The sequence below is a fragment of the Staurois parvus genome, unplaced genomic scaffold (assembly GCF_062004578.1).
Source record: "Staurois parvus isolate SC_StPar_1 unplaced genomic scaffold, SC_StPar_1.0 ptg002567l, whole genome shotgun sequence".
Lineage (NCBI taxonomy): Eukaryota > Metazoa > Chordata > Amphibia > Anura > Ranidae > Staurois > Staurois parvus.
The window spans coordinates 94,778-122,290 of NW_028320363.1; the positions used below are offsets into that span (position 1 = coordinate 94,778).

At 47.8% G+C, this 27,513-nt stretch overlaps 1 protein-coding gene across 1 annotated transcript; it reads right to left on the reverse strand.

Annotated features, from left to right (window-relative positions):
• Positions 1-10,483: 10,483 nt before the first annotated feature.
• Positions 10,484-26,898, reverse strand: LOC149430639 (melanocyte-stimulating hormone receptor-like). Its single transcript, XM_089666162.1, has 2 exons — positions 26,497-26,898; positions 10,484-16,402 (listed from the first exon to the last, which is right to left on the reverse strand). The coding sequence occupies exon 2, from the start codon at positions 16,394-16,396 to the stop codon at positions 15,452-15,454; it is 945 nt and encodes a 314-aa protein (XP_089522288.1). The 5' UTR covers positions 16,397-16,402; positions 26,497-26,898; the 3' UTR covers positions 10,484-15,451.
• Positions 26,899-27,513: the final 615 nt, after the last annotated feature.

Here is a 27,513-nt window from a genome sequence, read left to right on the forward strand (position 1 = left end):
CTTAGAGATTGGATAAAAACCTACATTAAAGTGACCCTAGACTATACAATTGGGGATGTACGGGGTGTATGGGGACGTACGGTATATGGGGATGTACGGTATATGGGGACGTACGGTATATGGGGACGTATATTATATAGGGATGTACGGTATATGGGGACGTACGGTATATAGGGATGTACGGTATATGGGGACGTATGGTATATGGGGATGCACGGTATATGGGGACGTACAGTATATAGGGATGTACGGTATATGGGGACGTACGGTGTATGGGGATGTACGGTATATGGGGACGTACGGTATACGGGGATGTACGGTATACGGGGATGTACGGTATACGGGGATGTACGGTATATAGGGATGTACGGTATATGGGGATGTACGGTATACGGGGATGTACGGTATATGGGGACGTACGGTATATAGGGACGTACGGTATATGGGGACGTACGGTGTATGGGGACGTACGGTGTATGGGGACGTACGGTATATAGGGACGTACGGTATATGGGGACGTACGGTGTATGGGGACGTACGGTGTATGGGGACGTACGGTATATAGGGACGTACGGTATATGGGGACGTACGGTGTATGGGGACGTACGGTATATAGGGACGTACGGTATATAGGGACGTACGGTATATGGGGACGTACGGTGTATGGGGACGTACAGTATATGGGGATGTACGGTATACGGGGACGTACGGTATATGGGGATGTACGGTATACGGGGACATATGATATATGGGGATGTACGGTATATGGGGATGTACGGTATATGGGGACGTACGGTGTATGGGGACGTACGGTATATGGGGACGTACGGTATACGGGGATGTACGGTATAAGGGGACGTACGGTATATGGGGACGGACGGTATACGGGGATGTACGGTATAAGGGGACGTACGGTATATGGGGATGTACGGTATATGGGGACGTACGGTATACGGGGATGTACGGTATATGGGGACGTACGGTATATGGGGACGGACGGTATACGGGGACGTACGGTATACGGGGATGTACGGTATAAGGGGACGTACGGTATATGGGGATGTACGGTATACGGGGATGTACGGTATATAGGGATGTACGGTATATAGGGATGTACGGTATATGGGGATGTACGGTATATGGGGATGTACGGTGTATGGGGACGTACGGTATATGGGGACGTACGGTATATGGGGACGTACGGTATATGGGGATGTACGGTATATAAGGATGTACGGTATACGGGGATGTACGGTATACGGGGATGTACGGTATACGGGGACGTATGGTATATGGGGACGTACGGTATACGGGGATGTACGGTATAAGGGGACGTACGGTATACGGGGATGTACGGTATATGGGGACGTACGGTATAAGGGGACGTACGGTATATGGGGACGGACGGTATACGGGGATGTACGGTATATGGGGACGTACGGTATACGGGGATGTACGGTATATGGGGACGGACGGTATACGGGGATGTACGGTATAAGGGGACGTACGGTATATGGGGATGTGCGGTATATAGGGACGTACGGTATACGGGGATGTACGGTATATGGGGACGGACGGTATACGGGGACGTACGGTATACGGGGATGTACGGTATAAGGGGACGTACGGTATATGGGGACGTACGGTATATGGGGATGTACGGTATACGGGGACGTACGGTATATAGGGATGTACGGTATATAGGGATGTACGGTATATGGGGATGTACGGTATATGGGGATGTACGGTGTATGGGGACGTACGGTATATGGGGACGTACGGTATAAGGGGACGTACGGTATATGAGGATGTACGGTATATGGGGATGTACGGTATATAAGGATGTACGGTATATGGGGATGTACGGTATACGGGGATGTACGGTATACGGGGACGTATGGTATATGGGGACGTACGGTATACGGGGACGTACGGTATACGGGGACGTACGGTATATGGGGACGTACGGTATAAGGGGACGTACGGTATATGGGGACGTACGGTATATGGGGATGTACGGTATATAAGGATGTACGGTATATGGGGATGTACGGTATACGGGGATGTACGGTATACGGGGACGTACGGTATATGGGGATGTACGGTATATGGGGACGTACGGTATATAGGGACGTACGGTATATGGGGACGTACGGTATATAGGGATGTACGGTATATAGGGATGTACGGTATATAGGGATGTACGGTATATAGGGATGTACGGTATATGGGGATGTACGGTATACGGGGATGTACGGTATATAGGGACGTATGGTATATAGGGATGTACGGTATATGGGGACGTACGGTATATAGGGATGTACGGTATATAGGGACGTACGGTATATGGGGACGTACGGTATATAGGGACGTATGGTATATAGGGATGTACGGTATATGGGGACGTACGGTATATAGGGATGTACGGTATATGGGGATGTACGGTATACGGGGATGTACGGTATATGGGGATGTACGGTATATGGGGATGTACGGTATAAGGGGACGTACGGTATACGGGGGCGTACGGTATACGGGGATGTACGGTATATGGGGATGTACGGTATAAGGGGACGTACGGTATATAGGGATGTACGGTATATGGGGATGTACGGTATGTGGGGACGTACGGTATATGGGGATGTACGGTATATGGGGACGTACGGTATATAGGGACGTACGGTATATGGGGACGTACGGTATATAGGGATGTACGGTATATAGGGATGTACGGTATATGGGGACGTACGGTATATAGGGATGTACGGTATATGGGGATGTACGGTATACGGGGATGTACGGTATATAGGGACGTACGGTATATAGGGACGTACGGTATATAGGGACGTATGGTATATAGGGATGTACGGTATATGGGGACGTACGGTATATAGGGATGTACGGTATATGGGGATGTACGGTATACGGGGATGTACGGTATACGGGGATGTACGGTATATGGGGATGTACGGTATAAGGGGACGTACGGTATACGGGGGCGTACGGTATACGGGATGTACGGTATATGGGGATGTACGGTATAAGGGGACGTACGGTATGTGGGGACGTACGGTATATGGGGATGTACGGTATAAGGGGACGTACGGTATATAGGGATGTACGGTATATGGGGATGTACGGTATAAGGGGATGTACGGTATATGGGGATGTACAGTAAATGGGGACGTACGGTATATGGGGACGAATGGTAACCATGTTCTAGACAACTCCCATATGTCACATGACACGTCCAAGGTCCAGCTTTGTCCAAAGAGTTTCCTTGCTCTTTCCAAGCCCTTCCATCACAACGATACTTCATCCATTTTAGGAGGGAGCCCAGCGCTCATGCCTTGGCTGTCCATGGGCCCGGGGGTGGAGAGGACCATTCTTCATCCATTTTAGGGGGGAGCCCAGCGCTCATGCCTTTGCTGTCCATGGGCCCGGGGGTGGAGAGGACCATTCTTCATCCATTTTAGGAGGGAGCCCAGCGCTCATGCCTTGGCTGTCCATGGGCCCAGGGGTGGAGAGGACCATTCTTCATCCATTGTAGGGGGGAGCCCAGCGCTCATGCCTTGGCTGTCCATGGGCCCGGGGGTGGAGAGGACCATTCTTCATCCATTGTAGGGGGGAGCCCAGCGCTCATGCCTTGGCTGTCCATGGGCCCGGGGGTGGAGAGGACCATTCTTCATCCATTGTAGGGGGGAGCCCAGCGCTCATGCCTTTGCTGTCCATGGACCCGGGGGTGGAGAGGACCATTCTTCATCCATTGTAGGGGGGAGCCCAGCGCTCATGCCTTGGCTGTCCATGGGCCCGGGGGTGGAGAGGACCATTCTTCATCCATTGTAGGGGGGAGCCCAGCGCTCATGCCTTTGCTGTCCATGGACCCGGGGGTGGAGAGGACCATTCTTCATCCATTGTAGGGGGGAGCCCAGCGCTCATTCCTTTGCTGTCCATGGGCCCGGGGGTGGAGAGGACCATTCTTCATCCATTGTAGGGGGGAGCCCAGCGCTCATGCCTTGGCTGTCCATGGGCCCGGGGGTGGAGAGGACCATTCTTCATCCATTGTAGGGGGGAGCCCAGCGCTCATGCCTTGGCTGTCCATGGGCCCGGGGGTGGAGAGGACCATTCTTCATCCATTGTAGGGGGGAGCCCAGCGCTCATGCCTTGGCTGTCCATGGACCCGGGGGTGGAGAGGACCATTCTTCATCCATTGTAGGGGGGAGCCCATCGCTCATGCCTTGGCTGTCCATGGGCCCGGGGGTGGAGAGGACCATTCTTCATCCATTGTAGGGGGGAGCCCAGCGCTCATGCCTTTGCTGTCCATGGACCCGGGGGTGGAGAGGACCATTCTTCATCCATTGTAGGAGGGAGCCCAGCGCTCATGCCTTTGCTGTCCATGGGCCCGGGGGTGGAGAGGACCATTCCGCCATGTCTCACTGCCATACTTTCCCTAGTAATTTAGATGTTCCCAGCCAGATTCTGGCATTCAGACAAGATGAGGACATCCTGAAGGGATCTCATTTTTTGATGGTTGTATCTTCCAATCATTCTCTAACATGAAAAGACACCTTTTGGATTTGGATGTTTTTATTAAAATACCTTCATTGAAACACATGAGCAATGCTGAGCGATGCTTCGTACAGGCGGATCATTTCCTGCACCGGATTAGTGACACACAGAAGAGCCGGGATGGATTGTGGCTGCAATTAGGATGGAAGGCTGGATCTTCAGAAGGCCCGGCATGTGTGTATGTAATGGATACTAATCACAAAGGGTGGCTTACACTTAGCCCAGTGAATCTATATTTACTTCAAACAGCCAGTCATACCCAGAGAACAGGCTGGGATTTACCCAGAGAACGGGCCAAGACCTACCGAGAGAACGGGCCAGGATCTACCCAGAGAACGTGCCAAGATCTACCCAGAGAACGGGCCAGGACCTACCCAGAGAACGGGCCAGGACCTACCCAGAGAACGGGCCAAGATCTACCCAGAGAACAGGCCGGGATTTACCCAGAGAACAGGCCAAGACCTACCCAGAGAACGGGCCAGGACCTACCCAGAGAACAGGCCAAGATCTACCCAGAGAACGGGCCAGGACCTACCCAGAGAACGGGCCAGGACCTACCCAGAGAACGGGCCAAGATCTACCCAGAGACCAGGCCGGGATTTACCCAGAGAACAGGCCAAGACCTACCCAGAGAACGGGCCAGGACCTACCCAGAGAACAGGCCAAGATCTACCCAGAGAACAGGCCGGGACTTACCCAGAGAACGGGCCAAGACCTACCCAGAGAACGGGCCGGGACCTACCCAGAGAACGGGCCAAGATCTACCCAGAGAATGGGCCAGGACCTACCCAGAGAACGTGCCAAGACCTACCCAGAGAACGTGCCAGGACCTACCCAGAGAACGGGCCAAGACCTACCCAGAGAACGTGCCAAGATCTACCCAGCGAACGGGCCGAGACCTACCCAGAGAACGTGCCAAGATTTACCCAGAGAACGGGCCAGGACCTCTAGTCCAGCTGTTGTGACTTCTACCAGAAGAATGGGTCTGTCTGAGAATATTGTCTGTCTACATCCAATTACTCCCGAGTCCATCTAGGTCCAAAAGAAAAATGAGAAAGTCAGTGGCCTTGTTGTTTTATTGGACCTAAACATGGCATGGTATAGACTTAGAAAAGTAGGAGCGCCTGGTGTCCAAAAGAATTAGAAGATAGATTAAAGAGAGTTTATTGAAAGCAGTGACAAGTACCTCACCCATTGCGTTTCAGGGGCAAGGACTCCTTCTTCTTCAAGGCTCTTGTTGCATGCTATTAAATGGGGAAAAGTTTTCAAGCCGGGTATATATTTGTGAGGTATCGGAGAATAGACCTGCAACCACAGCTGTCACTCTGTCAGTCTATCCATCCCCGGCTTGGGAACGTTTTCCCATGTAATAGCTCTGAAGAAGGAGGAGTCCTTTCCCCAGAAACGTGTTGGCTCCATGTCCTTATCTTCTAATTCGCTCCTTCCTACTTTTCCAAGTCTACACGTGGAAACAACCATAAGGTCGTACCAAAAAGGCAGCAGCCCAAACCCCGAGAGGTTTCATTATCTAATACTGGGCCCAACCTGTGGAAGGAACTTCTTCCTACCTTGCCCACACAACCACCCACCCACCCACAACCAGCAACTCATCCAGCCAGTCCAGCGCAGTCTCCAGCACAACCATCATACGTCAGTTTACACCCTTCTGTCCATTAACCTACATGGACTCTGGCAGCAGAAGACCCAATGGACACAAAAAGTGACTTCTGTACCATTCAGCTTCAGTTTAGCTGGAGATCTGTTCACCGATCCCATGCAGACTGGAACCAAGGACGCCCAACTGAAAGGCCTTGTGTTTGAGAAGATTACCAGGTTACCCAATCTGAAACATGATCTGTGCTAAATTCTATTAAACCAGTGGCCAGAAACATTTGTAGATATATACAGTATGTGACATATACACACGGCGTATTTTGCTGCGGCCCCAGTGCCGGATTAAACTCTGTGGAGGCCCCTCAGCAGTGGAACCCTTGGGGCCCCCCTGGCAGGTTTCTGCAGGTTTCTCATACGTGCGCTCCAGTAAGATGACATTGAACTAAGTAGTGTGCCCGCCGGCTGCTAGATGGAGAGGACATCCCTACTGGACATTATACAGACAGAGGTTGGACCAATAGTTGTTACAAACTGACACCTGGAAGAAGGGGAGCTTTATGGAGACATCTATAATGTGAAGCCCATGTCTCTGCTTTATGGACTGTAAGTTGTTGTTGGGTTCATTACATTCATAGAGAATTTAATTTCCGTTCTTTGAGTTGATTCATTTGTTCTATCTTTTGTAAAGAATTTAAGAAAGCTTTATTGTCATTTTCTTTCAAGATCACATCAATATTATTTAGATCCTCTGCTCTTAAACAGCATAGGCCGGTGCCTACTCTGCCTATTGGGCACTGCGCCTCCCCGAGGTGCACCACTGATTGATTGGGTCCCGGTGATCACTCAATACACAGGGAAATGGGCAGTCATATGATGGCTGCTGCACTCTGGGCACTAAGGGGAAGCCTGCAGGGGAATCGACTTATTCTCCGCAGTAGACACCAGGTGGCCATCTTGGGGAAGACTGTGCCTATTATAGATACAAGATTCCTGGGAGATATGTGGCCATTTTGGTGCAACAGTAATATATAAATATCATGTGCTGCGTCACAAGGAGGTCCTTCAAAGGAGAGGAAAGAGAGTCCAACAGCCATTATGTAGGCTCAGAGAGAGGGGTCCATGTGTCCTCCCCTTCGCAGGAGAAGGATGGATCCTCAACACAGTGAGAGACCTTCAAGAGTGAGGAGAGCCAAGTACAGGACAATTGTGACAGCTGACTCCATCACATTGCCTACTGGTACAAGTGGGAGAACCCTGTAGTGGAGCAGGTCAGAGACTTGCCTCAGTCCACCATGTTGAAAATTACTTTTTATGACAACGCCATATTTTGCTGACAAGTTATGTTGGAGTAAAACTGTTAAAATGCAATCTGAACCTGAAAGGATGTTCTGTGTCTGTAACATGTTGGGATGCAGAGAAAATGAGACTGCTAATATGCTCTTCAGGGGAGGAGCAGTTTACCTGTTCAAGGGTGGGCACTATGGTAGGAAAGCTCACGGGGGGCTCTCATTAATTGAAGTTGACCAACCGTTTGAGGCTGCAGGGTCCCGCTGACCTGGTGGAGCATTAGCCCCTTCTACAATGCATGGAGCTACTGGGAATTAAGAGACCTCCCAATACACGGTGCTCCCATACCAGTAATAAACTGTGAAAAATGTGGATTTTGGGCTTCCATGTCTGGAGCTTTCTGGAAGGTCCTGGCCTTAACAACTTGTCTTCCATTTGGCATTGGTGGCCAACAATGGTGCCTCAGTGATTAGAGGGCGTGGTGGCAGGTGGGTATTCCCAATCTGAGGTCCTCTTTGATCCTAGATGAGAATAAAGTATAGCTAAAGCCCAAACAATTGTTTTTATTTTGGATAGTTTAGGGTTTTGTTCAGGTTTTTGTTTGCCATCTATGTCCCAGTTGGAATATTTGCCTCTACTTCCTGTCCTTAAGATTCAACAGGAAGTCAATCTCCTCAAAGTAAGGAAAACCACCAGAACTAGTGTTCCCATTGTTCTATTCCTGTTCTGGTGACACCACAAATTTTGGATTTCTCATCACTTTCAGTCCCAGAGACAGAAGAGAGAGAAGTTGAATGCCTCCAGCAGGATATAGACAACAATAAAACCAACCCATTTCCACTCTGTACAAAAATTATTAAAAAAATAATCATTTTAGATATATCTTAAAGAATATTCTACCCCAACATTTCCTATTCCTGCTCTGTGCCGGCGGTACCATGTGCTTGTGTTAGAAAGTCTCCTGTTTTCTTTGTATTGCTTCCTTTTTGTGAAATCCCTGGTGAGTCCCCCTGCTTTTCCTTGTGCTGACACGCCCCCCTCCTGCACAGCCAGCCTGTCATCCAATGATCAGACTTGTGCTGACACGCCCCCCTCCTGCACAGCCAGCCTGTCATCCAATGATCAGACTTGTGCTGACACGCCCCCCTCCTGCACAGCCAGCCTGTCATCCAATGATCAGACTTGTGCTGACACGCCCCCCTCCTGCACAGCCAGCCTGTCATCCAATGATCAGACTTGTGCTGACACGCCCCTCTCCTGCACAGCCCACCTGTCATCCAATGATCAGACTTATGCTGATACGCCCCCCCCCCCCCCGCACAGCCTGCCTGTCATCCAATGATCAGACTTGTGCTGACACGCCCCTCTCCTGCACAGCCTGCCTGTCATCCAATGATCAGACTTTTGCTGACACGATCCCCCCCTCCTGCACAGCTTGCCTGTCATCCAATGATCAGACTTATGCTGACACGAAGCCCCCCCCCCCCCCCGCACAGCCCACCTCTCATCCAATGATCAGACAGACTTGTGCTGACATGACCCCCCCCCTCCTGCACAGCTTGCCTGTCATCCAATGATCAGACTTGTGCTGACACGCCCCCCTCCTGCACAGCCCACCTCTCATCCAATGATCAGACTTGTGCTGACACGCCCCCTCCTGCACAGCCCACCTCTCAGCCAATGATCAGACTTGTGCTGACATGACCCCCCCCCCTCCTGCACAGCCTGCCTGTCCTCCACTGATCAGACTTGTGCTGACATGCTCCCCCCCCCTCCTGCACAGCCCACCCCTCATCCAATGATCAGACTTGTGCTTACCCCCCCCCCCCCTGCACAGCTTGCCTGTCATCCAATGATCAGACTTGTGCTGAGACGCCCCCCTCCTGCACAGCCTGCCTGTCATCCAATGATCAGAGTTGTGCTGACACGCCCCCCCCACACAGCCCACCTGTCATCCAATGATCAGACAGACTTGTGCTTATTCCCCCCCCCCCCCTGCACAGCTTGCCTGTCATCCAATGATCAGACTTGTGCTGACACTCCCCCCCCCCCTGCACAGCCTGCCTGTCATCCAATGATCATACTTGTGCTGACACGCCCCCCTCCTGCACAGCTCACCTGTCATCCAATGATCAGACTTGTGCTGACATGACCCCCCCCCCTGCACAGCCCACCTCTCATCCAATGATCAGACTTGTGCTGACACGCCCCCCTCTTGCACAGCCCACCCCTCATCCAATGATCAGACTTGTGCTTACCCCCACCCCCCTGCACAGCTTGCCTGTCATCCAATGATCAGACTTGTGCTGACATGCCCCCCTCCTGCACAGCCTGCCTGTCATCCAATGATCAGACTTGTGCTGACACGCCCCCCTCCTGCAGAGCCTGCCTGTCATCCAATGATCAGACTTGTGCTAACATGACCCCCCCCCCCCCCTGCACAGCCCACCTCTCATCCAATGATCAGACTTGTGCTGACACGCCCCCCTCCTGCACAGCTCACCTCTCATCCAATGATCAGGCTTGTGCTGACACGCCCCCCCGCACAGATTGCCTGTTATCCAGCGATCAGACTTGTGCTGACACGCCCCCCCTCCTGCACAGCCCACCCCTCATCCAATGATCAGACTTGTGCTTACCCCCCCCCCCTGCACAGCCTGCCTGTCATACAATGATCAGACTTGTGCTGACATGACCCCCCCCCCCCCCCACTGCACAGCTCACCTCTCATCCAATGATCAGACTTGTGCTGACATGCCCCCCCTTCTGCACAGCCCACCTCTCATCATGGGAGGGGCTTAATCTCAACTTGGGCAGAAGTCAAGGTACTATGTGCAGCCTGTGCTTAGCATCCATGGGATGGTCCAAGGTGGTCCAAGGTGGTGCAAGGTGCTACTCCAGCACTGCTACTACCCTGGAAGTGTGTTTAGCCAAGTCCAGGTCCCACTAACAGTTGCTAATTGGCGTATTACATTGTCACACCTTTCCGATAAATACGTGTTGAGCTCCGGGCTCGTCATACATGTTTTATTCAGAACACGGACACATTTCGTGGTGCTTTACAATGTACATAGACAGTGACATGAGTCCGGGCCCTCGATGAGCTCATCATTCAATGTCCTTATCACAGTCATACATCATCCTCATTAGAAGTGACTTTGTACTCCCCGCTCTCGGGACTATTGGACGGCATTTCAGGGATTAAATATTTCAACACGACAGCAATTGAAGGCTAGTCCGGCGTTTATGGAACTGAATCATTCCGGATCATCATCACCATTATCGGTCTTTGAAACGTTTCTCCAAACCGTTCATTGAGCCGAGCGTCATCCCGGGAATTATTCTGGGAGGTTTTATTTACAGTCGTCTCCTCTGGTGACCGATATCTCCTGTGCCAGAAGGTCATTTCCATTAGCTTCATTCATTCGAATACAGACAAGACGATTATGGGAATCTCTTCAGCCATAACTGTGAGACATGTGCACGCCGGAGGGTTTCGCTTCCCTTCGGATTCATTTGTTCATCGAAGAATTTCATTTTGTCATATTCGAAACAACATAACTTGATTCATTTTTGGGGTTCATTTTGTATCTTCAGCATTCGTTTCAGATATTTGTTGGTCCAGATGGATTCAAAACATTTTTAAGTTTTTCCTGGAAAATTGCTACAAATTCGATATCGGACGGATTCAATATTTTCAGACGCTAGTCCAACTCACCAAGAAAAATGGCATAAGCGGATTGGACAATATCATCTGGAGTCATGAGCATCCGAATTAACTAATGGAATGAAATTCGGTTCCATTAGTTTTCCCAATCCAAATGATCAAAGTCAAAAATTGAGTTCCGTTCCCCATGGGCGTGAATTAGCATCACATCATGTGACGTCATCCGAATGAAACAAATGCATTCTTAATTTTGCTATACATTTTTTTTTTTCGAATTTGTTGCCATTTGTTTCTGTGTGCATTCGTAGATGTGGATACAACCGAATCTCCAAAAATGACTTTTTGTCCGAAAAACGGGACAGACTAAAACATTTAATGTGAAAATGGCTTAATGTAGCTTAACGTGTAATAAACTGCCTAAATCTCAATCAATTGACTTACAACTTTGCACAGCCCAAGTTCTCAACATCCCAAACATTTCCTAGAAGTTTAATAGATTTCAGCCTTCCACAAAGAAAATGGGGGACATTAAGCTTGTTTTTTGGGGAGCCTAATGTAGCTTAACGTACAAAAAAGAGCTTAGATGTTGACCAATCTCCCCCAAACTTCACACATTAGAAGACTCTATCAATGGCAACATATTCTGAAAATTTTGGGTCATTTGGTAAATCACTCCAAAAGTTATTCACATTAAGCTATATATAACAGTGCTAAAACATTTAATGTGAAGAGCTTAATGTAAAAAGAGCTTAACGTACCATAATGTGCCTAAACCTCAATCAATTGACTTGAAACTTTGCACAGCCCAAGTTCCCAACATCCCAAACATGTCCTAGAAGTTTCATAGATTTCAGCCTTCCACAAAGAAAATGGGGGACATTAAGCTTGTTTTTTGGGGAGCTTAATGTGTCTTAACGTATAAAAAAAGCTTAGATGTTGACCAATCTCCCCCAAACTTCACACTTTAGAAGACTCTATCAATGGCAACATATTCTGAAAATAACCAGGCGGTCCTAGCAACCAGTGATTTCACTGGGGGACATTGGGCAGCCGCTACCAGAACCAGAAAGCTGGTCTTCCGAAAGCTGGTCTTCGGATGGTACAGCAAACAGAGGATTCTGAGCCAGCTGTGATGCTACCCCAATGTGCAGGCAGCATGGGTTACAGACTCCCTTGGATGTAGCCTTTCAGAGCAGCCCAGGGGAGCTGTCATTCCTAGGACACCACCTCCATGGACGGTACAGACCGGCAGTCTGTGTATCCTGGTCCGCCCACTGCAACAAGCAGGGATGGAAATACATTCCAGCTTGCTGGAGAACAGAACTACAGATGGGATGTACCAAGACCGGTGTCTGTGGGAATAGGAGGCATAGCAGTGATCGGTCTTACTAGAAGGAAACCAATGGGGATTAAGGGTTTGATTTAAATATACCCAGGCTATTTCAGAACAAATACTCAGATAACAAGAATATGGATTACATATTCAGGGAAGGCAGGAGATAAGCAACAAGAACATGTAAAAAAGTTTTTGCCCAGAGTTCTCCTTTAAATGTTAATAATCTTTAGTCTGTTTTACCAAACAACCTGAGATTTGTATAATATGTTGGCATAGATAGAGTCTTCTATTGTATACATTTTGAGGAAATTGGATAACATCCAAGCTCTCTTTTGTACTTTAAGCCACAATTAGTTCCCCTAAAAATAAGTACAGCACCCCCCTGACCCCCCGAGGCGTAGCGTGGACCCTCAAAGGCAGGGAAGGCTGACATTTTGTTTTTGTGCTGATCCTAGGCCAGTGAAGAGATGTGCGATCAAAGAAAAGTTGGGCACCAGTCAGTTTAAGTACATCTTTGAATTCTTTATTGGGGAACTCCATAACTGGGAGATAGGACATTCAGGGCTCAGAACATTCATGTCAAAACTATATTAGAAAAGAACTCCAGACTCAGCAGACCCTTTCAGTATTTCACAGTGCAGAGTCCATAGGAGCACAAGCCGGCACTGGTTATTAGAGGAACAGCTAAATATGGATAGTCATGTGATCTTCAATAGGTCAGACAGACTTGCCCCTTAGGTACATTCTAGTACCAGGTACCTCCAGTAGCCATCCAGTTTCTCTCATTCTCCTCCTCAATCAGCATGTGAGGCCCCTTCTAGGCTTGAGGCCTAGTCAAACCTTTCCTGCACATAAGCATTACCTCCCCAGGCCAAGCCTGGAGGTAGACTGTACTAAGATTGAGCACACAGCAATTCTCATGAATATATACAGTGGATATAAAAAGTCGACATACCACTATTAAAAAAGTCAGGTTTCTGTGATGTAAGAAAATGAGACAAAGAAAAACAATTTCAGAAAAATTTCCACCTTTAATGTGACCTATAAACTGTACAACTCAGTTGAAAAACATACTGAAATATTTTCGGTGGAGGGAAGTAAAAATAAAAAACTAAAATAATATGGTTGCATAAGTGTGCACACCCTTAAACTAATACTTTGTTGAAGCACTTTTCATGTTATTACAGCACTCAGTCGTTTTGGGGATGAGTCTATCAGCATGACACATCTTGACTTGGCAATATTTGCCCACTCTTCCTTGCAAAAACTCTTCAAATCTGTCAGATTGTGAATTCATCTCATGTGCACAGCCCTCTTCAGATCACCCCACAGATTTTCAATCGGATTCAGGTCTGGGCTCTGGCTGGGCCGTTCTAAAACTTTAATCATCTTCTGGTGAAGCCATTCCTTTGTTGATTTGGATGTATGCTTGGGTCGTTGTCATGCCAAAAGATGAAGTTCCTCTTCATGTTCAGCTTTCTAGCAGAAGCCAGAAGGTTTTGTGCCAATATTGACAGGTATTTGGAACTTGGAAGAATGCACTTCCCAAGCATGCACCACAAGCCAAGAATTCCCCAGTGATTGGCTGGTGAGCTACAAACACACACTCATAATATTCCCTCATTGGCTGTCCCACGCTATGGCCACCACACAAGGTGGTAGGGTCTACACAAGCTTAATGTCACTCACTTGCTTTGTGGGAGATCAAAACCCATGAAACTTCTAGGACATGTTTGGGATGTTGAGAACTTGGGCTGTGCAAAGTTTCAAGTCAATTGATTGAGGTTTAGGCACATTATGGTACGTTAAGCTCTTTTTACATTAAGCTCTTCACATTAAATGTTTTAGCACTGTTATATATAGCTTAATGTGAATAACTTTTGGAGTTATTTACAAAATGACCCGAAATTTTCAGAATATGTTGCCATAGATAGAGTATTCTATTGTGTGAAGTTTGGGGGAAATTGGTCAACATCTAAGCTCTTTTTTGTACGTTAAGCCACATTATGATCCCCAAAAAACAAGCTTAATGTCCCCCATTTTCTTTGTGGAAGGCTGAAATCTATGAAACTTCTAGGACATGTTTGGTAAGTTGGGAACTTGGGCTGTGCAAAGTTTCAAGTCAATTCATTGAGGTTTAGGCAGTTTATTACACGTTAAGCTACATTAAGCCATTTTCACATTAAATGTTTTAGTCTGTCCCCGAAAAACAATAAAAATGAAAAGAATCTCAGATGTCTAATAACTGTGAACTTATTACACGCGGGTTAATGATCCATTGCTTGCATGAAAGCTTCGAATCAGTATTGGTTGACCTACGCTGGATGCAGGGAAAACAACGAATGAGCCCCTGAGTTTGGTGCTTGAATAATAAATCTACTAGAGCCTAGAGGGGGATCTAGGCCTTCACCTACTAAGCCTCAATATGGTGGAGGTGCCTAAAAGGTTCTCCATAGCAGCTAGTCAAGCCCTTACTTCCATTCTGAACTGCATATGGAGGATCTCATTGGTTGCTCCAGTCCTTCCAGATGCCACCATGATGTCTGGGTTCTTGTAGTTGCCTAGGCTTCAGGTTACTTAAAGAACAAGAGGCTTCACTACACATGGGCCGTGACTCGATTGTGGGTTCCACATGATGATATCATCACTCTACAATAATAATAATAATAGAGTTCCTGCATCCAAGAATCCTTCATAAGAATTGTCCAAACTCCAACCAGATTTCATTTTTCCAGGACAGCATCGAATTTTATGGATAAAAGTCAGACAAAAGTCTAATACCTAAAGTTCTATCACTTATTTGGCTTCCTTGTCATTTACATCTATAGTTTTGAAGTTATTTTTTTTTTTTTGCAAAGTCCTCATGAAATCATTTAGTTTCATGCTATAACAACATTATGGGGGGGGGAAAGGGAGAATTTTGAAGAAGTTCAGACCTTTAGTTCTAAGCTTCTATTCTCCCTAACCCCCTCGCACCATCATTGGGAGCAAAACACAATGTCCCTTAAGGTTTTCCTCAGCTCCTGACTCCGGAACGCGTAGATTATGGGGTCGATAATGGAGTTAAAAATGATCAGGACGTAACTGATGTTAAAATATTTAAAGTATCCGAGGCAGAATGGGTGCTTGGGGCAGGAGACAATTAAGGTAAGATGAAGGAAGAATGGTCCCCAGCAAAGGAAGAAGATACCAAGTAATATTGTTAGGGTGATGGCTCCCCTTAGCTTGGCTGCCACTTGATGTGGGGAAAGTCGTCTTCCTACCCCTTTCTGTTGGGCCGAAATGCTCTGTGAGTGGCGTCTGGCCAAGATAAACATGTGGATGTAGAGGCCCAACATTAAAACCAACATGAAGATGAAAAACACAATAAGACAAAATATGACGACGTGGCTGTTGGAAAACACAATGAATGTAATGCTACAGGCGGTACTGGCCAACCAGATCCCGGCGATGGCATTGATTACTCTTCGTTGGGTAATGATGTTGTGATATCTCAGAGCGTAGAAGATTGTGACGTAGCGATCTACAGCAATGGCTCCAAGAAATGATAGTGATGTCACCAGCGAGCACAAGATCATGGTGTCCACAATGTTGTCCATCATCTTGACCATTGGTTCATTGTAGCCTATGACGGCATGGCTCAGCAAGACCAGGATCACCGTCTCGATGAGATTGCTGATGCTGACAAGCATATCAGAAGCGGCCAGGCAGCAGATGAAGTAGTACATAGGAGAGTGGAGGTTGTGATTTTTTGCAATGGCCACAACCACCAAGATGTTTTCCAACAAGCTGAGAATACACAAGAATAGGAAAACCCCTTTAGGAACTTCGATGTGGATGATGGTGGTCTCGTTGGGTTTCGGTACCAGTATGGTGGGAAGACTGTCATTGACATCGGTCTGTAGGACTGTAAAGTTGATCATTGTGACCTGCGGAGATAAAATACAAGAGGTTAGATAGGGTGGCCAGGCACCTTTCCTTGTTCATGTTCAGAGATATCAAAACAAACCAATTTTTCTGGCATACGTTTCCTGTGGGAGCGCAGATGATGGAGCTGCTTCCACTCTCACTGACTTCATTTAGGAAGTTTTTGCAGCAATACTTTCTCTTAATCTGCAGCTATCATCTGCAGAACTTATTTTCTGCCACGAGAAGTCTTCTAGATTGAATGATATCCAAATGTCATTCAGCTTGGATGACTGAGGACATACAGTGAGTGTAGGATATCATGGACTCGTCCACTGATGGCGCCCAGCAATCACAGTGTAATGATGCAAAGAAGACATCTTTGCTTTACGGAGGGCCCTCTGGTGGGAGGAGATCAAAATAAGATCCTGCTCATCATGTGGTCGTCCTAAAAATATCTGCAAAAGGTGAATATAAAGATATAAAGCTCAGCCTACAGCAGCCATCCTCAATCAGGGTACCGTGGAAGCCTGGGGAAGAGGTTGCTAGGTGTTTGTTGACCAGTGGCTGATGGACCTCCCATCGTATGGTGCCTGCTTAGTTTTGGGGCCAATGCCACTTGACGGAGCCAACAGCATGACTCCAATGATCTTTTCAGCCATCTATGAGGTGGCCTTCTGACCCCCACTGTAAAGGGGGATTTCTTTCCACTAATGGAAGGGGCATTTTCCCACTGACCACCAATGAATTGGTTTTAGCAGGGGTACCCAGAGACCTGACAATTATTAGCAACAATAGAAGGACAAACTTCTCTTTAATCTTCAAATAGCAACTTTTCTGGGGTAGCAAGGAATGGCCAGTATATCTAGGACCCTACAGCAGTCCATATAGCAACCTCTGGCATTTACTGTAGATCCCTTCTGCCACTTGCACAACTAATAGTCCCCAACAAGGTCTGTACTCCCAGTGTCCCAAAAGCTGTCTGCCACCCAGCATCCACAGGTAGATCCTCAGTGAGGGAGATTACAAGACCCTTCTCCAGACCAGGACTTCAGCACAGTGCCCTCCAGCAAACATCAATTAGCAATCTTCTTCAAACCCTGAGCCGGGATTTCACTTATATATAGTTTAGACATTTGATCCTGTGCTTCAGCAGTAATGACCAGTTCTGAATGACAGGTCTCTTTATTGGCATCACCTTCAATAGGAAACCAAAGTGAGTCCTAATTCCACTATGGGCTCCACTTCTTGTCACTATTTTCATCTATAGGTCTCTCAGAGCTCCCTCTACTGGTCATGTTTGGAAGTGCGATTAGCATCCCATATTTTATTTATTTATTCCAGGTACTTATACAGCACCATCAATTTACTCATCACCTTACATATATATATATATATATATATATATATATATATTACATTCCCATCAGTCCCCGCCCCCGAGGAGCACACAATCTAAGGTCCCTAACCTACATACATACACATACTAGGGCCAATTTGGACAGGATCCAATTATCCTACCAGCATGTCTTTGGAGTGTGGGAGGAAACTGGAGCACCCAGAGGAAACCCACGCAGGCACAGGGAGAACATGCAAACTCCAGTCAGGTGGTGCTGTGGTTGAGATTTGAACCAATGACCTGAGTACTGCCAGGCGGAAGTGCTAACCACTTAGACACTGTCAATCAATAATAAAAGGTGCAGCGCTAAACCCTAAATATATAACATAAATAAAATTACAATAAATATATAAATCAGTGATCTAAAAATCCATGAAAATGTGCAAATAGAAATTAAATAAAGTGCAACACGTGTATTCCCACCGGGAATATTCAAAGTGTCAGAGTGATCACAGCAATAAATCTGTCAAAATCACTCAAATATTATTATTATACAGTATTTATAAAGCCCCCATAGTTGGCTCAGCGCTGTACATTACAGAGGGGACAGAACATGTGACAGAACAATACCAATACAATGTGATACATGAGGGGATCGAGGGCCCTGATCCTTGGAGCTTACAATCTAGGAGGGAGGGGATGGTGGTACAGGAGGAGATAGCTGTGGGGGATGGTGTGGTAGGAAGAGTGGAGGAGGTCGGCAAGTTAGCAGGGGGTGGGGTAGGCTTCCCTGAAGAGATGGGTTTTCAGGGTGCGCCTAAAGGAGAGGAGAGTAGGTGATAATCTGATGGGTTGGGGCAGGGAGTTCCAGAGGATGGGTGACACCCTGGAGAAGTCCTGGAGGCGGGCATGGGAGGAGGAGACCAGGAAACTAGAGAGAAGGAGGTCTTGTGAGGAGCGGAGTGTGCGTGTTGGGTGGTACTTGGATATTAGGTCGGTGATGTAGTTCGGGGCAGTATGGTGGACGGCTTTGTACGTCAGTGTTAGGATTTTGAGTTTGATCCGTTGGGCAATCGGAAGCCAGTGGAGGGATTGGCAGAGGGAGGGTGGAGGACACTGAGTGGAGGCCAGTGGAGGGATTGGCAGAGAGGGGTGGAGGACACTGAGTGGAGGGATTGGCAGAGAGGGGTGGAGGACACTGAGTGGAGGTCAGTGGAGGGATTGGCAGAGGGGGGTGGAGGACACTGAGTGGAGGCCAGTGGAGGGATTGGCAGAGGGGGGGTGGAGGACACTGAGTGGAGGCCAGTGCAGGGATTGGCAGAGGGGGGTGGAGGACACTGAATGGAGGCCAGTGGAGGGATTGGCAGAGAGGGGCGGAGGACACTGAGTGGAGGCCAGTGGAGGGATTGGCAGAGAGGGGTGGAGGGCACTGAATGGAGGCCAGTGGAGGGATTGGCAGAGAGGGGCGGAGGACACTGAATGGAGGCCAGTGGAGAGATTGGCAGAGAGGGGTGGAGGACACTGAGTGGAGGCCAGTGGAGGGATTGGCAGAGAGGGGTGAAGGACACTGAATGGAGGCCAGTGGAGGGATTGGCAGAGAGGGGTGGAGGACACTGAGTGGAGGCCAGTGGAGAGATTGGCAGAGAGGGGCGGAGGACACTGAATGGAGGCCAGTGGAGGGATTGGCAGAGAGGGGCGGAGGACACTGAATGGAGGCCAGTGGAGGGATTGGCAGAGAGGGGTGTAGGACACTGAGTGGAGGCCAGTGCAGGGATTGGCAGAGAGGGGTGGAGGACACTGAGTGGAGGCCAGTGGAGAGATTGGCAGAGAGGGGCGGAGGACACTGAATGGAGGCCAGTGGAGGGATTGGCAGAGAGGGGTGTAGGACACTGAGTGGAGGCCAGTGCAGGGATTGGCAGAGAGGGGTGGAGGACACTGAGTGGAGGCCAGTGGAGGGATTGGCAGAGGGGGGTGGAGGACACTGAGTGGAGGCCAGTGCAGGGATTGGCAGAGGGGGGTGGAGGACATTGAGTGGAGGCCAGTGGAGGGATTGGCAGAGAGGGGTGGAGGACACTGAATGGAAGCCATTGGAGGGATTGGCAGAGAGGGGTGGAGGACACTGAATGGAGGCCAGTGGAGGGATTGGCAGAGGGGGGTGGAGGACACTGAGTGGAGGCCAGTGGAGGGATTGGCAGAGGGGGGTGGCGGAGATGGAGCGGCTGGAAAGGTGAATGAGTCTGGCAGCCGTATTCAGGATGGACTGAAGCGGGGATAGCCAGCGGTGAGGCAGGCCAGTGAGGAGGGAGTTGCAGTAGTCGAGTCGTGATATGATGAGGGAGTGGATGAGCTGTTTAGTGGTTTCTGGGGTTAGGAACGTGCAGATTTTGGCAATGTTGCGGAGGTGGAGTCTGCATGTTGCAGAGGTGGAGTCTGCATGTTGCGGAGGTGGAGTCTGCATGTTGCGGAGGTGGAGTCTGCATGTTGCGGGGGTGGAGTCTGCATGTTGCGGAGGTGGAGTCTGCATGTTGCGGAGGTGGAGTCTGCATGTTGCGGGGGTGGAGTCTGCATGTTGCGGAGGCGGAGTCTGCATGTTGCGGAGGCGGAGTCTGCATGTTGCGGAGGCGGAGTCTGCATGTTGCGGAGGTGGAGTCTGCATGTTGCGGAGGTGGAGTCTGCACGAGTTTGTTAAAGCTGCTGACAGAGTGTATAGCTCTGGGGAGGCTCCTAATGAGACCGCGGATGGTGTCCTGGGGGATTTCCTCCCAGATCTGGACCAGGGCGTCACTGAGCTCCTGGACAGTCTGAGGTGCAACCTGGCGGCGTCGGATGGACCAAAACATGACATCCCAGAGGGGTTCTATTGGATTTAGGTCAGGTGAGTGTGGGGGCCATTCAATGGTATCAATTCCTTCATCCTCCAGGAACTGCCTGCATACTCTCCCCACATGAGGTCGGGCATTGTCTGCACCAGGAGGAGCCCGGGACCCACGGCACCAGGAGGAACCAAGGACCCACTGCACCAGGAGGAACCCAGGACCCACTGCACCAGGAGGAACCCAGGACCCACCGCACCAGGAGGAACCCAGGACCCACTGCACCAGTGTAGGGTCAGACAATGGGTCCAAGGATTTCATCCCCATACCTAATGGCAGTCAGGGTGCCATTGTCTAGCCTGTAGAAGTCTGTGTGTCCCTCCATGGAGATGCCCCCCCAGACCATCACTGACCCACCACCACAACAGTCATGCTGAACCATGTTACAGGCAGCAGAACGTTCTCCACGGCTTCTCCAGACCCTTTCACGTCTGTCACATGTGCTCAGGGTGAACCTGCTCTCATCTGTGAAAAGCACAGGGCGCCAGTGGTGGACCTGCCAATTCTGGGGTTCAATGGCCAATGCCAATCCAGCTCTATGGTGCCGGGCAGGGAGCACAGGGCCCACTAGAGGATGTCGGGCTCTCAGGCCACCCTCATGAAGTCTGTTTCTGATTGGTCAGAGGCATTCACACCAGTGGCCTGCTGGAGGTCATTTTGTAGGGCTCTGGCAGGGCTCATCCTGTTCCTCCTTGCACAAAGGAGCAGATATCGGTCCTGCTGATGGGTTAAGGACCTTCTACGGCCCTGTCCAGCTCTCCTAGAGGAACTGCCCATCTCCTGGAATCTCCTCCATGCTCTTGAGACTGTGCCGGGAGACACAGCAAACCTTCTGGCAATGGCAGGTATTGATGTGCCATCCTGGAGGAGTTGGACTGCCTGTGCAACCTCTGTAGGGTCCAGGTATGGCCTCATACTACCAGTAGTGACACTGACCCTAGCCGAATACAAAACCAGTGAAAAACAGTCAGAAAACATGAGTAGGGAAAAATGTCAGTGGCCTCCACCTGTAAAACCATTCCTGTTTTGGGGGTTGTCTCATTGTTGCCCATCTAATGCACCTGTTGGTAATTTCATGAACACCAAAGCAGCTGAAACTGATTAACAAACCCCTCTGTGACTTACCTGACCAGATCCATATCCCAGGAGTGTCATTGACTTGATGCCAGAATCTGATTACAAAGTCTGCCTTTAATTTTTTTGAGCCGTGTATATATTATGACAGACAGGTGACCTGAGCTTAGACCAGGTCAATGGTACAATGCAACCAGGTCCTTCCATCCAGCCATATACAGTATATACAGTCAGGTCCATAAATATTGGGACATCAACACAACATTTTTGGCTCTATACACCACCACAATGGATTTGAAATGAAATGAACAAGATGTGCTTTAACTGCAGACTGTCAGCTTTAATTTGAGGGTATTTACATCCAAATCAGGTGAACGGTGTAGGAATGACAACAGTTTGCATATGTGCCTCCCACTTATTAAGGAACCAAAAGTAATGGGACAGAATAATAATCATAAATCAAACTTTCACTTTTTAATACTTGGTTACAAATCCTTTGCAGTCAATGACAGCCTGAAGTGTGGAACGCATAGACATCACCAGACGCTGGGTGTCATCCCTGGTGATGCTCTGCCAGGCCTCTACTGCAACTGTCTTCAGTTCCTGCTTGTTCTTGGGGCATTTTCCCTTCAGTTTTGTCTTCAGCAAGTGAAATGCTCAATCGGATTCAGGTCAGGTGATGGACTTGGCCATCGCAGAACATTCCACTTCTTTGGTGTCTTTTGCAGTCTGCTTTGGGTCATTGTCCATCTGCACTGTGAAGCGTCCAATGAGTTGTGAAGCATTTGGCTGAATATGAGCCGATAATATTCCCGAAACACTTCACAATTCATCCGGCTGCTTCTGTCAGCAGTCACATCATCAATAAATACAAGAGAACCAGTTCCATTGGCAGCCATACATGCCCACGCCATGACACTACCACCACCATGATCACTGATGAGGTGGTATGCTGAGGATCATGAGCAGTTCCTTCTCCATACTCTTCTCTTCCCATCACTCTGGTACAAGTTGATGTCGGTCTCATCTGTCCATAGGATGTTGTTCCAGAACTGTGAAGGCTTTTTTAGATGTCGTTTGGCAAACTCTAATCTGGCCTTCCTGTGTTTGAGGCTCACCAATGGTTTCCATCTTGTGGTGAACCCTCTGTATTCACTCTGGTGAAGTCTTCTCTTGATTGGTGACTTTGACACACATACACCTACCTCCTGGAGGGTGTTCTTGATCTGCCAACTGTTGTGAAGGGTGTTTTCTTCACCAGGGAAAGAATTCTTCGGTCATCCACCACAGTTGTTTTCCGTGGTCTTCCGGGTCTTTTGGTGTTGCTGAGCTCACCGGGGCGTTCCTTCTTTTTAAGAATGTTCCAAACAGTTGTTTTGGCCACGCCTAATGTTTTTGCTATCTCTCTGATGGGTTTGTTTTGTTTTTTTCAGCCTAATGATGGCTTCACTGATAGTGACAGCTCTTTGGATCTCATCTTGAGAGTTGACAGCAACAGATTCCAAATGCAAATAGCACACTTGAAATGAACTCTGGACCTTTTATCTGCTCATTGTAATTGGGATAATGAGGAAATAACACACACTTGGCCATGGAACGGCTGAGAAGCCAATTGTCCCATTACTTTTGGTCCCTTAATAAGTGGGAGGCACATATGCAAACTGTTGTAATTCCTACACCGTTCACCTGATTTGGATGTAAATACCCTCAAATTAAAGCTGACAGTCTGCAGTTAAAGCACATCTTGTTTGTTTCATTCCATCCATTGTGGTGGTGTATAGAGCCAAAAATGTTAGAATTGTGTCCATGTCCCAATATTTATGGACCTGACTGTATATGAAAGAAGTGAAAGTCCAGGAGTTGCACCACCTCATGATAATATATTTAGAAAAATATGAAATCTACAGAGTGTTTGCCAAATAAATACTATATTTACATACAAACTGTGTGTATATTATATGGCCAAAGGTATGTGGACACCCCTGCAACTTACTGAGATCAGGTATGCGAAGCCAGCGCCATACAGACATGGATGACCAGTTTGGTGTGAAGGGACTCGAGTGTCCTGTACAAAGCCCTGACCATAACCTAATGAACACCTTTTGGATGAATTGGAATTCCAAGAGACACCCTCCAAAATCTTCTAGAAAGCTTTCCCAGAAGAGTGGAGGATGGTATAGCTACAAGGGGGGGCAACTCAATATTAATAGTCATGGTTTCGAAATACAATATCCTACGAGCTCTAGAGGTGTGATGGGTGGAGGAACTCAAATGTCCTGCACAGAGCCCTGACCTCAACTCTACAGAACACCTTTGGGATGAACTGGAAGGACGATAGTGAGCCAGGTCCAACAGCAGTATCTGACCTCCAAAAATGTTCTTTTGGATGCCAGGGGTTCTAGCCTTCCCCTAGCATTCAAGACTCGTGACAACAATTGTGTAAAGACCCCTTTCAGTTCCAGCATAACTGTTCACAGCTCCATAAAGACATGATCTGACCAGTTTAGTGTGGAGGAACTCGAGTGTCCTGTACAGAGCCCCGACCTCAACCCTACTGAACACCTTTGGGATGAATTAGTACAGCCATTGAGGTCAGGTCTTCTCACCCCACATCAATACCAGATAACAAATGGCTGAATGGGCACATATTCCCCCAGACACACCACAAAATCTTCTGGAAATTCTTCCCAGAGTAGAGGCTGTTTAGCTTTAAGGGGAATCAACTCCATATTAATGCCCAGAAATCTGAAAAGGGAAGTCTAACAAGCTCTTATAAGTGATGGTCAATAAAGTATAAAGGGCTAATAAAGTGCCATTGAGAGTCATTGGCATTATGAGGTGCCAGTTCCAGTACCACCATCAGGACTCGCCAGGGTGCAATGCACAAATGAATGTGAAAGCCCAAAGAGCCTTATAAAAACAAGCCAGCAAAAACATTTCACTTGTTTCTCCTGTGACAGGTTCACTGCGGAATTTTGGCAACTGTGACTGATTTGTACTGCAACCTTCTTCATCCAACACTGTTGTTATCTGCAAGTATTTATAAAGTACAATACTACTAAACCATCAATCCCATTTGTAGGACCTTTTCCCGGCCACATAACCATTCATGCAAATCGTAGGACCCTTTCCTGGCCACGCAACCATCCAACCAAATTGTAGGACCCTTTCCCGGTCACATAGCCATCCATCCTATTTGTTGGACCCTTTCCTGGCCACGCAACCATCCATCCCATTTGTAGGACCCTTTCCCGGTCACACAACCATCCATCCTATTTGTAGGACCTTTTGCTAGCCACGCAACCATCCATCCCATTTGTAGGACCCTTTCCTGGTCACACAACCATCCATCTTATTTGTAGGACCTTTTCCTGGCCACGCAAACATCCATCCCATTTGTAGGACCCTTTCCTGGTCACACAACCATCCATCCTATTTGTAGGACCTTTTCCTGGCCACACAACCATCCATCCCATTTGTAGGACCCTTTCCTGGTCACACAACCATCCATCCTATTTGTAGGACCCTTTCCCGGTCACACAACCATCCATCCAATTTGTAGGACCCTTTCCCGGTCACACAACCATCCATCCCATTTGTAGGATCCTTTCCCGGTCACACAACCATCCATCATATTTGTAGGACCTTTTCCTGGTCACACAACCATCCATCCTATTTGTAGGACCCTTTCCCGGTCACACAACCATCCATCATATTTGTAGGACCTTTTCCTGGCCACACAACCATCCATCCCATTTGTAGGACCCTTTCCTGGTCAAACAACCATCCATCCTATTTGTAGGACCCTTTCCCGGTCACACAACCATCCATCATATTTGTAGGACCTTTTCCTGGCCACACAACCATCCATCCCATTTGTAGGACCTTTTCCTGGCCACGCAACCATCCTTCCTATTTGTAGGACCCTTTCCCAGTCACACAACCATCCATCCCATTTGTAGGTCAGAAGCCAATCAACCTATTAGCATATTTTTGGATGGGGACTATAGATGAGAAAAAATTGGGAATTTTCATTTTCCATGAAATTGCACCAAAATTTGTGGGATTTCAAATGCACTTTTTGTGATATAAAAGGAGTCCATGGGAAAGGTGAAATGAAGGTGGTTTTCGGTGGCTTTCGGTGGGTTATAAGGGGGCAATGAGCTTTACGTAGCTCCCGAGGGTAACTGAAGCGCCTTTAAACAAATCCCAGATATGGCCAATCATTAGCTTCATTATTTTAGTTTTTTTTTCACAAAAAAGTAAATTAAAGAAATTCACGACAGTAAAGAAAAAAATATCAAATACACTAAAAGGGAAAACACAAATACAAAGAACACTATTAGGGGCTTTTTTTTATAGGTCAATGGAAGTGACTTCCACCAAACATTCACTGGTGGTGAATCAATCACTGTAATTTAAAAACACACACAGCATTCACCTGCAATAAACGGTGAATGTCAGAGTCATTACTTTCTAAATATGCCCCTAAATTAAACTAAACTACTCTAAAAACATCCTCAAAATAAAGAAAAGAGGAGTATTTTTTTTCCAAGTATATTTCTCCTAAGCGGCTCCTTGAGAGTTTTTGCTTTGGAGAAATTTTGCAGTGAAATCAATTTTCCGCCAAAATCACCCTCCTCATCCCTAGTGGTGAGAGGAAACCAGGGACAAACTATCAGGCACCCGGATACCATGGAACCCCCATGCAGATAGTGAGAACTTCACCAAGACTTCAGCAGTGCAACCCAAGAGTGTCATCATGCCACCTCACCAAAGTGCCCCCAGGTGTGTTCAATGAGCGCGTCAACGTCAAGAATGGCTATTTTACCTCTTATGCAGATGAGGATGTCTTGGACGCTAATCCAGTGTTGTATTTTCTTCTGCTCCGTTCCAGCTGATGTCCTGCTCACAGTTGGCGAGGATTTTTATTTGTAGTCCTTTTGATGCCCTTTGTACATTTTGATGACCTTAGAACCTTAATGGTTTTTATAGTTCTGCCTTCTGAGCAATTGCTTGTGAGTAGAGCAGTTTCCCACTGTGCTTCGGACATACCAGGCTGGAGTTCTTCTGCTTGATTAGGCTTTTGGTAGATTAGATGCTCAGGCGTCTCCCGCTGGTAGCAGGTCTCTCTTCCAGCTCTCCCAGGTTGAGCCTCAAGTGGTCTCCGAATGGAGCTCATTCACCTCTTCGTTAACACCGTCCACCACAGCGAAGGATCTGTCTGGTTCCGATGAAGTTAGGACAAAGAATGTGTCTTTTTTTTCCTCTGCTTAGTCCTTAAAGGCATCTTCCCAGCCCCTCCTAGCTCCTAGGAGATGGACACACATGACCAGGGAAGCCAGAGGCAGTGATTTGTTATGAAACGTCTTAAAAACCATGCAATGTGCAATCCACCACCCTTTAATTAAAAACAAGAAGCTTTTCAGAAGCTATAGATACATAAAATATGAACTCGTTTCATAATGGCTATTTATGGATCACATCTCTGAGCACATGTTGGTATACTATGTACAGTGAAGAACCCTCCGGTCAATGGGTTTACTTAATGGCCCAATCACATGCAGGGCCACGGTGCACTAAAAGTGCATGAAACCTACCATCATAATCTATGGAGCTCTTCACATTGGCAGTTTGTTGCCTTTTTTAAAATTCCCTTTTCTGCAGCTTTTGTGTATTTTGGTCAAAATTAATGGTACATTTTAGTCAATAGCAAGACATGGAAAACCACTCAAAATGCACTAAAATGCAATATGGACCTTGATTTGTGCATTTTTCAGGTCACATGTCCATATTTCCTTCCCAGGAAGGAAATTGTATATCCTAGTAAATCTGGTGTGTAGAGAGG

Excerpts from the sequence above, each read along its gene's own strand:
- LOC149430639 (XM_089666162.1), bottom strand. The coding sequence starts at position 16,396 with ATGATCAACTTTACAGTCCTACAGACCGATGTCAATGACAGTCTTCCC.